Source organism: Austrofundulus limnaeus, unplaced genomic scaffold (genome assembly GCF_001266775.1).
Source record: "Austrofundulus limnaeus strain Quisiro unplaced genomic scaffold, Austrofundulus_limnaeus-1.0 Scaffold89, whole genome shotgun sequence".
Lineage (NCBI taxonomy): Eukaryota > Metazoa > Chordata > Actinopteri > Cyprinodontiformes > Rivulidae > Austrofundulus > Austrofundulus limnaeus.
In genome coordinates, this window is record NW_013952491.1 from 1325070 (window position 1) to 1336335 (window position 11266).

The following is an 11266-nucleotide window of genomic DNA, read 5'->3' on the forward strand; positions in this document are numbered from 1 at the left end:
TGGAGTTTTTCGGGAGTGAGTGGAGTTTGGAATATAGGCAGCATTATGGGTGGAGTTTTTCGGGAGTGGGCGGAGTTTGGAATATAGGCAGCGTTTTTGAGAGTGGGCGGAGTTTGGAATATAGGCAGCATTTTTGAGAATGGGCGGAGTTTGGGATATGGGTGGAGTTTTTTGGGAGTGGGCGGAGTTTGGAATATAAGCAGCGTTTTTGAGAGTGGGCGGAGTTTGGGATATAGGCAGCATTATGGGTGGAGTTTTTCGGGAGTGAGTGGAGTTTGGAATATAGGCAGCATTATGGGTGGAGTTTTTCGGGAGTGGGCGGAGTTTGGAATATAGGCAGCGTTTTTGAGAGTGGGCGGAGTTTGGAATATAGGCAGCATTTTTGAGAGTGGGTGGAGTTTGGGTTATGGGTGGAGTTTTTTGAGAGTGGGCGGAGTTTGGAATATAGGCAGCGTTTTTGAGAGTGGGCGGAGTTTGGAATATAGGCAGCATTTTTGAGAGTGGGCGGAGTTTGGGATATGGGTGGAGTTTTTTGGGAGTGGGCGGAGTTTGGAATATAGGCAGCGTTTTTGAGAGTGGGCGGAGTTTGGAATATAGGCAGCGTTTTTGAGAGTGGGCGGAGTTTGGAATATAGGCAGCATTTTTGAGAGTGGGCGGAGTCTCGGAAATAGGCAGCGTTTTTGAGAGTGGTCGGAGTTTTGAATATAGGCAGCATTTTTGAGAGTGGGCGGAGTCTCGGATATAGGCAGCATTTTTTTAGAGTGGGCAGAGTTTGGAATATGGGTGGAAGTTCTTGGGTGTGGGCGGAGTTTGGCAAACTGATTGGTCTGATTGACCTGTCCTCTGGTGGAAGTTAAAGGATGAAGTAATGGTAATTAGTAAAATTATTGTAAACATGTCAATATAATTTATTTTTATTTATTTATTTTGTAATATAATTTATTGACTTCACATTTGGTATGAAGACTTATGACTGATATTATTATTCAAGTTAACAATGTTTTTATGAACACTTTCTTAATCTTTTTATCAGTGCTTTCTGCTTGTTAACCCCCAGCTGTACAGCGTTCCAACAGAATCATTATGGCCTCTTTAAACCCCACCCGAAATATTTAATCCAACGTCTTTAAAAACTCCTCCCACAAAAGTCAAGCAGACCAATCATGTCGCCCCAAACTCCTCCCACACCCCAAGAACCTCCCACTTAGTGACTGCAGAGAGCTCCTCCTCCTCAGTTTGGAGAAATGAAGTTAAATTCAGACTGAACGACGAGTCCAAACCGAACAAAGAGCCTTTCTGACATCTTATAATGACTTTAATCTAAAATGTTTGTTAAAACCTTTGTTTTCTGAAATTAACATGTAATTCTGTGGTAATGTCAGATCAAATGTCAGCAGCAGCTAGCAGTAGCACTTCCTTTTCAGCCTGTGCAGCTGCGTTTAGAAACTGAAGTCTGAGTGGAGGATCAACGAGTTAATGAGGAGTTTCTCTTTTGAAGAGGGAAGATTTTAAAAAGCTGCAGTTTTCCCTCCTTTTCTTTGAGGCGTCTCCACTGGAGACGCTCCTTCATCTTCATCTTCCTCCATGTCTCCTCCTGCTCCTCATCCACAGCTGAAGGTTTTCAGACTAATGGAGCCGCTACGGCAGAAAGAGCTAAAAATAAACTGAACATGACACGCTGTCAGGTGGGGAGGGAAAAGAAAAGGTTTTATTTTATTATAGAATTAATCTGTTGCTGAACTGTGATCTTAAAGCTTTAAATAAAACTTTTAACCTCACTTTTAGGAACGATTTGTGACCTTTAACTTTGCAGAGACCCCCTAACTGATTAAACGTCCCCCGTTTAAATGTTGTTACAGCTCTGACCTTTTATTTCCACCATTCTTTGGAGAAAAGTCTGAATTACTTGAGCCAAACTTTAAAATAAACGATGCATGAAGCAGGAGAACTCTAAAATTATGGAGGGCAGAAACTGTCATAATTAGAAATAAAAGCAGAAATGTATAAATGGACCAATAAATAAATAAATAAATAAATAAATACACTTAAAATGCACCAATTAAATTAAAATGCAGAACTTTACCTCATGTTTTATAATTGACCTTCATATTTATTTTTCCAACTTAGTTCCAATAAATTATATATTTTAAAATATAAATAACATTTTACTGTTTTTAAAAGTATATATTTTTTTCCACAAGTCTCTTTATTTCATCTGTTGTTTTTACATTTCTGTCTCCTGTTTTTACGTTACCTTATGCATTTCTGCCTCATTGTGTAAATAAGGTGGGCGGAGCTTCTTGGGTCAGCTTCTCTCCTATTGGCCAACAGACAGGAAGTAGCAGGATCCATGTGCAGATCTACTGTGCTGCTGCTGCCTCAGTTTAAAGTTTAGTTTAAAACAAAGGTACAGGTAATTGTTTTCCTCCTTGCCATGTGGATATAAAATAATTAAATATAAACATTTACAAAACAAAAAAGCATGTACAAGTAAAAGGAAAAACTAAAAATATATATTTTTAAAACAGTAAAATATATAAATTATTGGAACTAAGCTGGAAAAATAAATATGGTCAATTAAATAATAAAACACGAGGTAAAGTTATCCTCATTATAAGTCTATTTATTTATTTGTCCATTTACAAATTTCTAATTTTATTTCTAATTATGACAGTTTCGGTCCTCCATAAAAATCCTTGGTGTGTTCCCACATTAAATGTTGCTTAAACCTCACGTTCTCATCATTAGCTGTACTAATTATTAATTATTCCCACATTATTAACATCAACAGTAGTCATCCTACAACATATTTTCCATTCACTTCATTTCTGTACATTTCTTCAGCTGCGTTCTATTTGTAACAGGAAGCACCTGCGCAGGTGTCAGAAGCAGGAAGTGAGATTTTCACGCAGCGTCAGGATGAATCACAAACTGTGATGTGAAATCTGGAGATGAAAATAGTTCAGCTCGCACAGAAACTCCTGCCGCCGTGGTTTAGTGCCGCGCTGCCCTGCAGGCGCTGTAAACAACAACAAAACCTTTCTCCTTCAGTAAACCGACAGCTTTCATCAAAATAATAATAATAAAAATGAGGAAGCTGGTAAAACATCAGATCTTTGCTCAGTTTTAAGTTTGTCCGGTGCTTGTATGATACTTTGCTCTCTTAGCTGAACCTCCCTGCTGCTTTATTTTGAAATCCTTCACGGTGTTTCCGGCTCGGGTCGTGCAGCCGCTGCGTCTCCTTTTATTTGTCTTTGATTTGTTCCAACCGCTTCGTTTAACTCTGAGTCACGAGCCGTGAAACCGGAGGAGAAAAGTGGAAACCATCAACGTCTCGTCGTCTTTACACGGAGTCATCGTGACGACAAGCCGCTGAACCTGTCATCTACACGAAACGTGTTTATTATTAAACATAACAGAATGATCAAAAAGAAAAAAATAGTATAGGTCTTCTGGACGGGTTCTTCTCTAATGAAACGTTTCGTCTCTCCTCCAAGAGACTTCTTCAGTCTGAGAGTTTCAGGCTAAATTCAGGCTTTTAAGCCCTGCCTCCATGTGACTGATACTCACATCACATGGCTATCGTTGACACCTAATTAACTCTTATTGTTAACAGGGGGTGGAGTGATACTGGCAATAGCAGCGCTGTAGGAGGGGGACAACTGAAAACGGAGGCCTCCACCTCTTAATGATGGACGGTCTTTCTTCACAAAAATGTCTTCTTTTACTCCTCTCTCAAACCAACGTTCCTCTCTATCAAGAATGAGAACATCCTCATCTCTGAAAGAGTGACCGCTGGCCTGTAAATGAGTGAAAACTGCAGAGTTCTGGCCATTAGATGTAGCTCGTCTGTGTTGGGTCATTCTTTTGAACAGTGGCTGCTTTGTTTCCACGATGTCCTCCGATGGCCTCCGTTTTCAGTTGTCCCCCTCCTACAGTGCTGCTATAGCCAGTATCACTCCACACCGTTAACAATAAGTGTTAATTAGGTGTCAACGATAGCCATGTGATGTATCAGTCACATGGAGGCAGGGCTTAAAAGCCTGAATTTTACCTGAAACTCTCAGACTGAAGAAGTCTCTTGGAGGAGAGACGAAACGTTTCATTAGAGAAGAACCCATCCAGAAGACCTATACTATTTTTTTCTTTTTGATTTTTTACCTGGATTACTGAGATGCATCAGGACATAACAGAATGATTAATAATAAACACACTGTTATATTTTACAGTGTGATTATTATTAAACACGCTGTAAAATATATTTTATAGCATGTTTAATAATAAACATAACAGTGTGATTAATAATAAACACACTGTTATATTTTACAGCGTGTTAAATAATAAACATAACAGAATGATTAATAATAAACACACTGTAAAATATAACCTGATGGTTGTACGACTTTATGTAAGTTTTAAATGTGCAAAAACTGAACAGGAGTTTTAAAAATCTTTACAGCCTCATGAGAGAGAAAGACGTGAAGAAACAAAGTTGTTGTTTTTTTGAGCCTCAGAGTTTATTAATTTGGTTCAACAGAGGAAATATAATTTATTTCCTAAAGGTTAAAAACCTGCCGTCTGTCGGGTCAGAGATTTGAACCAAAATCTTTTGTTAATTGGTTTTATTTTAAAACATACTTTGGTTAATGTGACCAGATGGTCTCAGTTTGTGTTGAGGATGACTCTCAGCTACAACCACCTGAAACAGACGGGGTTACAGTCGTGTCTGTGCTCACCTGTGGCGGCCATCTTGGATTGGGTTGACTTTGAATGTTTCAATAAAATCCATCTAAAGAGTTGTAAACTTTTCATTTGTTGGAGAATTAAATTTGAAAGATCCATTTTTTTATTATTAAAAAAGCTTGACCAACATCTATTTTACGCTAAATAAATAAATAAATAAATGTTTGTGTGTTTTTGTCTGTAACATTGTGTTTCAGCTCCTCTTGTTGTGACTGTTTGCTTCCAGCTGCTGTTGTTGTTGTTGTTGTTGTCGTCACTGGTTGTGTTGATTGACACGTTGCTGCTCTTGTTGTTGTTGTGCTTCTGTTTTGCAGACGGTCTGGTTGGACCTGCACCAGAGACTAACAGATACAGACGGCACCCCGAGCGCAGTGAGTAGGCCAAATACAGGGGCAATAAACGGCAGACGTGCCCCGTGCACGATCTGCCCTGTCCTGAAAAATTACTGACGTCAGTGAACGCATCACAATCACATTTTGTAAGGAGCGCCAAGTGTAAAACTAAATATCAACAAATGTCACTAAATTACATGTATATAGTTCACTTTGAGTGTAAAACCCTACTTAAAAAATTTCCACTAACGTTTTATTATTTATCTCACTGTTCTTGCGTTATGCTAATTTTTACTAAATTTTAAATCTAAATCTAAATGTTAAATAAGTTAAATCTTAAATGTTGCAGCTAAATGATAAAGTTTACATTTTACTTTTTCAGAATGGAATGCAGCCTTTGCTTCCTGAGAAAAGAGCAATGCTGCTAACTGTGCTAACGCTGCTAACTGTGCTAACGCTGCTAACTGTGCTAACGCTGCTAACTGTGCTAACGCTGCTAACTGTGCTAACTGTAACTCCTCTACAAGACATCAAACTCACAGTTGTGATCGACGTCAGAGCTGCACTTCAAACTACCAGATCTCTGGTACCATCTATATTGTTTTCAATCAACACAATTTTAATATGAAGTTTAAAATGCCACCTACTGCAACGTTTGGTTAGCAGCGTTAGCAACATTACTTAGCCTTTATCACAGGATAATGACGTCGGGACGACAGCCAAGTGTCAACAGCAAAGGCTGTTTTAAAACTTTCACATTTAGATTTAATATTTAAATTAAACATTTTGTAAAAATTAAAAATGTAATGAATTAAAGAACAATAAAAAACTTTAGCTGAACTTTTTTTTTGAAAGTGAGTGAGCTAAATAATGAAAATGTGTCGGTGACACTGTTTAACATTTTATTTAATATTTAAACATTTCTGTAAACCTGAATCCTACTTTCTTTCTTCAACCTCCGTACTTTAGGTCCAAAAATAAATCATTTAGAAGCAGAAACCAGTTTGAAGGAGAGCTAATTAAAAATAAGATCTGGCAGAGCAGCAGGAGACTGAGTGTGAAATGAAAAGTTTCTGTTTATTTTGTGTTTTTACTTATAAATAATAATGATAAAAGATCCTGATGAAGCTTAAGTGGAGCTGCAGCCAATCATCACCTCGCAGCACAGAAATCAGATCCTCGAGACACAAATCTGAGCACGGCTGCAGCTTTTTCCAGCTCCCACACTTTAATAAGAGGGTTTTTATCAAATATATCTGATTACAAGCTGCAGGAAATCTGTTGAATGTTAAATTTTAATTCTAACACCTCTAATTTTTTTGGGAACATCATCCACGTGTTGTCGTTCGGTTCCTGCCCCCGGCCTCAGGTCTGCTCCGGTCTGCAGGAGACCCGTCTCATAATCACATGTGGCACTTTAGCCCACAGCAGTCGAGCCACTTATGGCTTCAAATTAGAGCCGTGAGAGGCGGACTAAATCGTCCTGTTGTCATGGCCACAGACACCGAAAGGTTGTTTTCATTATTCGACCTTTTTTTTTTTACTGTCATTTGAAAATGACTGCAGAGAGAGAAATAGGAGAGAAATAAGACAGAAATAAGAGGGAAATAAGAGAAAAAAGAGGGGAAATAAGAGGGAAATAAGAGAAATAGTATAAAGTAAAAAGGTAACAAAATGTAAGAACAGTGATCTAAAAACAACAATCAAATGATTTTAAATTCTAAAAATGTTTTACTGACATTTCGTTACATTTTATTTTTCACCTGGCGCCTCACAGCAGATTAAACTACAGCCTCATCAACCAAACAAGTTCTTTTCTACAATAATCTGCTCGCTGAGCTTCACTGAATAAACATAAACAAGCTGTAAACAAACAAGCTGTAAACAAACAAGCTGTAAACACAATTTGTTTTTCTAACTTCAACAGAAACACAACAGGTGGAATAAAGAGACTTTTATTTAATTCATCCTGTTTTTCCTCCTCGACCTTCGATTTTGCACCAGGAGAAAGACTGTGATGTGATTGGCTGTCATTTCTCTAGTCTCCTGTCAACCCCCCCCCCCCCCCCCCCCCCCCCCCCCCCCCACAAGACTCGTAGGAGCAGATCCAGGATCAGGTGTGTTCAGGTGGATCAGCTTCAGGTGGATAACAGGTTCATTTTTTTCCTTCTTGCTGGATCCTGACTGTTTTCTGCTCCTCAGCAGACGCGTCGGGGAAGAGAAGCAATAAAAAACGGTGAAAGTTGACAGTGAACGAAATAAGAAGTGAGAAAATAAAGAGGAGTGAGATCAGGGACAGATTAGGAGGCAATAAAATAATAATAATAATAATAGAGACGGAGCAGAAACACCAGAGACACTGCTTCTGTTTTTGACTCTCAGCAGCAGAATTCTTGTTCCTTTTTTCTGTTTTAATCATAAAAACTAAGAAAGCTTCAGCTCTGAACAACAACATATATTTTATATTTTAAAGCTGCAGATTCTGCTTTCAGGTTTGGTTTTACTGATATTTGACAGAGTTATGATCTGTTACTGCACGTGTCAAACTCAAGGTCAGTGGGCCAAAACTCGTCCTCGTTACCATTTTGTCTGGCCCCAAAATGTGAAATAGTTTTATAGTTTCTGGCCAACTTTCAAGCCAACGAAATTAGGTTTGATTTGTTCAGTAATTGATTTTGATATCGAAAGAGCAACAGAGAATTGATCTTTTCTGTATTTTCTTATTTTACATCGGTTAGTTGGGTTTTTAATGAGGTTTTTCTTTTCCAGATCAGCTGGATTGTTTACCTGTGACATGCATATCCATGAAATCCAAAAAGTCAAAGAAAATGTATTTATATTCAAGAAACTTGGCATAAAACACATGATTTTAACCATTATGTCACATAACTGGCATATTTTCTTTTGAATTTGGCTCAGCTAAAGTGAAACAGGAAGTGACATCAGAGGAGAACTCTTTGAGAAAGAAAACCCCGTTTTTTGTTTATTTAAACAATATTATTTGAACTCTGACTCTTTCTCATCTCTCTATGATAGAGATTAAAATAATCTAGAGAAACATCAGATTCTTCTCTACTGTGTTGTTAGCCATTTTATCAACGCTCTGTTCACATGCAGACGTTCCCCTTTGACATCACTTCCTGTTACACAAGCAAATATCTCAACAACTGTTCATCTCAGTGGCATGAAATCTTTTTTTTTACAATACCATATGTTATCAGTGTTATCCTTCCAAAAATACATTAATTTTTATTACAACAATTTGATGTCACAGGCACTTTAAGAAATAATAAATGGAAAAAGTTGTTGATAGAGTAAAATGAGTCTGCTGGCTAATGGCAGGTGTGAAGCTACGTCTGCTGATTGTTTCCTGAATGTTTCACTTCTCTGAAAGATCAAATATACGACCGCAGCTCAACTTTCTCGCTTCACATCTTTTTTTTCCCAAAACATTTTCTTTTCATTTTTAAGAGAAAGTGAGGATGCTTTGAGTTGAGGAGGCTGTGGTTTATTAATGTTAATTTTTTTTCAGTTGCTTAGCTTTTTTAGCTTTTAGCTGTGGTTTTTTAATATTATTTTTTCCAGTTGTTTAGCTTTATTTAGCTTTTAGCTGCGGTTTGTTAATAGTATTTTTTTCCAGTTGTTTAGCTTTATTTAGCTTTTAGCTGTGGTTTGTTAATATTATTTTTTCCAGTTGTTTAGCTTTATTTAGCTTTTAGCTGTGGTTTGCTAATATTAATTTTTTCAGTTGTTTAGCGTTATTTAGCTTTTAGCTGGGGTTTGCTAAAATTAGTGTTTTCAGTTGCTTAGCTTTATTTAGCTTTTAGCTGTGGTTTATTAATATTATTTTTTCTGGTTGTTTAGCTTTATTTAGCTTTTAGCTGTGGTTTGCTAATATTAGTTTTTCCAGTTGTTTAGCTTTATTTAGCTTTTAGCTGTGGTTTGTTAATATTGTTTTTTCCAGTTGTTTAGCTTTGTTTAGCTTTTAGCTGTGGTTTGCTAATGTTAGTTTTTTCAGTTTTTTAGCATTATTTAGCTTTTAGCTGTGGTTTGTTAATATTATTTTTCTGGTTGTTTAGCTTTGTTTAGCTTTTAGCTGTGGTTTGTTAATATTGTTTTTTCCAGTTGTTTAGCTTTATTTAGCTTTTAGCTGTGGTTTGTTAATATTATTTTTCTGGTTGTTTAGCTTTGTTTAGCTTTTAGCTGTGGTTTGTTAATATTATTTTTTCAGTTGTTTAGCTTTATTTAGCTTTTAGCTGTGGTTTGCTAATGTTAGTTTTTTCAGTTGGTTAGCTTTATTTAGCTTTTAGCTGTGGTTTGTTAATATTATTTTTTCAGTTGTTTAGCTTTATTTAGCTTTTAGCTGGGGATTGCTAATATTAGTTTTTTCAGTTGCTTAGCTTTATTTAGCTTTTAGCTGTGGTTTGTTAATATAATCTTTTAAAACAGTCCTCTGTCACCTGTGTGTTCTTTTAGTCGCAGTTAGTTTTCTGCTAATGAGAACAGACCAGTTAAATGAAATGATGAGTCTGAGTGGAGGAGTTGGTGTTGGAATAAAAAAGGCTTTTAAAGAACAGGAATCAGGAGGCAGAAAGTCTGTTTTATTATTAGTTTGATAAATGAAGTGAAATTGTAAATTATTCTGCAGTCAGGCGTAAACGCAGCAGACGGGCTGTGGCAGGAGAAGAAGCTGTAGATCAATATGAAGAATAGAGAATATAAATTTAGGTGTTATGAATGAATGACATCACCACTGCAGCTCTGCCTCAGACGTAATGAATTAATCATTTTTTCCTCAAACAGCTCCGACTCAGTAAAATAGGTCCGGTTAATACTCAGCACTCAGAACCCCAGATATTTATTCTGTGAAGACTTTAGGTACATTTTATATATTCTATAATCATTTTAATCAAATAAAAGAGGACTAAAGTTTGACTTCTAGACTGAACATTTATTTCCAGAACATCCTGAAAGTAGCATGACCTCTGACCCCTGCTGAAATGACTGAGAACAGGGAAGGTTTGACCTCTGACCTGTGCCGCTACAAGAACATTCGACTTGTTTTTATGTTGCCGGAGGACATGTAGCTGAGAAAGTTTTAACTTTTTATAAATAACACCACTGAGTCATATGGAGCTAAACTGAGGCCAAAAAGTTAAAAATATATATATAATAAATCTGGAACTGAAAACAAATTATTTGAAACTTTTAAAATTTACTTGTATCAAATAATTAATGTATGGCATGTCATTGCATCATATAATTAATGGTATATGGCATGTTGTACCATAATTCAAAATGACATTGTATCATTTAATAAAAAAACATGGCAATCCATTGTATCATTACTTAATGTGTGGAAGACCTTTGTGTCATATAATTTAAAAAAATAGGGCAGTTTGTTGTATCATATTATTGATGTATAGCAGGCTGTTGTATCGTATAACTGATGAATGGCAGACCATTTTATCATATGAATAACAACTGGCAGGCTATTGTATAATTATTGTATGGCAGGCCGTTATCATTTAATAAAAAAAATAAGGCAGGTCGTTGTATCATATTATCGGGGTATAGCAGGCTGTTGTATCATACAATTGATGGTTGGCAGACCATTTTATCATATGAATAAAACTTGGCAGGCTATTGTATCGTATAATGTATGGCAGGTCATATATGAAAAAACTGTGGCAGGCAGTTGTATTATTAACCGGTATGGCAGGTCGTCGTATCATATAATCAAAAAAATTTACAAACTTTTTTGTTTCAAAAAATTTTAACCAACTTTTTGGCCCCAATTTAGCGCCCGTCTTTTCTGTTTGTTGTGGCAGCCATCTTGAATTCCCATCACATACTAACCGACCAATCACAGAAGATCTTTGTTTAAAGTTCAAGCCTGCAGGTGATGTGCCTGTTCCTGTTAAATGTTCAGGTCTGCAGCAGGACCGGTCTTGTACAGCCGGCCCGCGGGTCGGACAGTTCTGTGTTCTGGACCTCCGGTCCTGATGGATAAATGACGCCACTTTGTTCCCTGAATGCCTCTAATCCCTCAGCGGCTGTTTGGAGTCTCAGCACCAGAGATTTTCTCTGTAAATTCAATAACAACTGCTGCGTCCATTAATCAATCACACACACACACACACACACACACACACACACACACACACACACACACACACACACACACACAC

The 11266-nt window shown here is 37.0% G+C and overlaps 1 protein-coding gene across 4 annotated transcripts in view; it reads left to right on the plus strand.

Annotated features, from left to right (window-relative positions):
* The window catches only part of necab2 (N-terminal EF-hand calcium binding protein 2), a 115070-nt gene that overhangs the window by 85409 nt on the left and 18395 nt on the right, over positions 1 to 11266 (plus strand). For all 4 annotated transcript variants that reach the window (XM_014012193.1, XM_014012192.1, XM_014012196.1 and 1 more), the window contains one exon: positions 5058 to 5114. In XM_014012193.1, coding sequence (XP_013867647.1) covers positions 5058 to 5114 — 57 coding nt within the window. The remainder of the gene's footprint in view (positions 1 to 5057; positions 5115 to 11266) is intronic.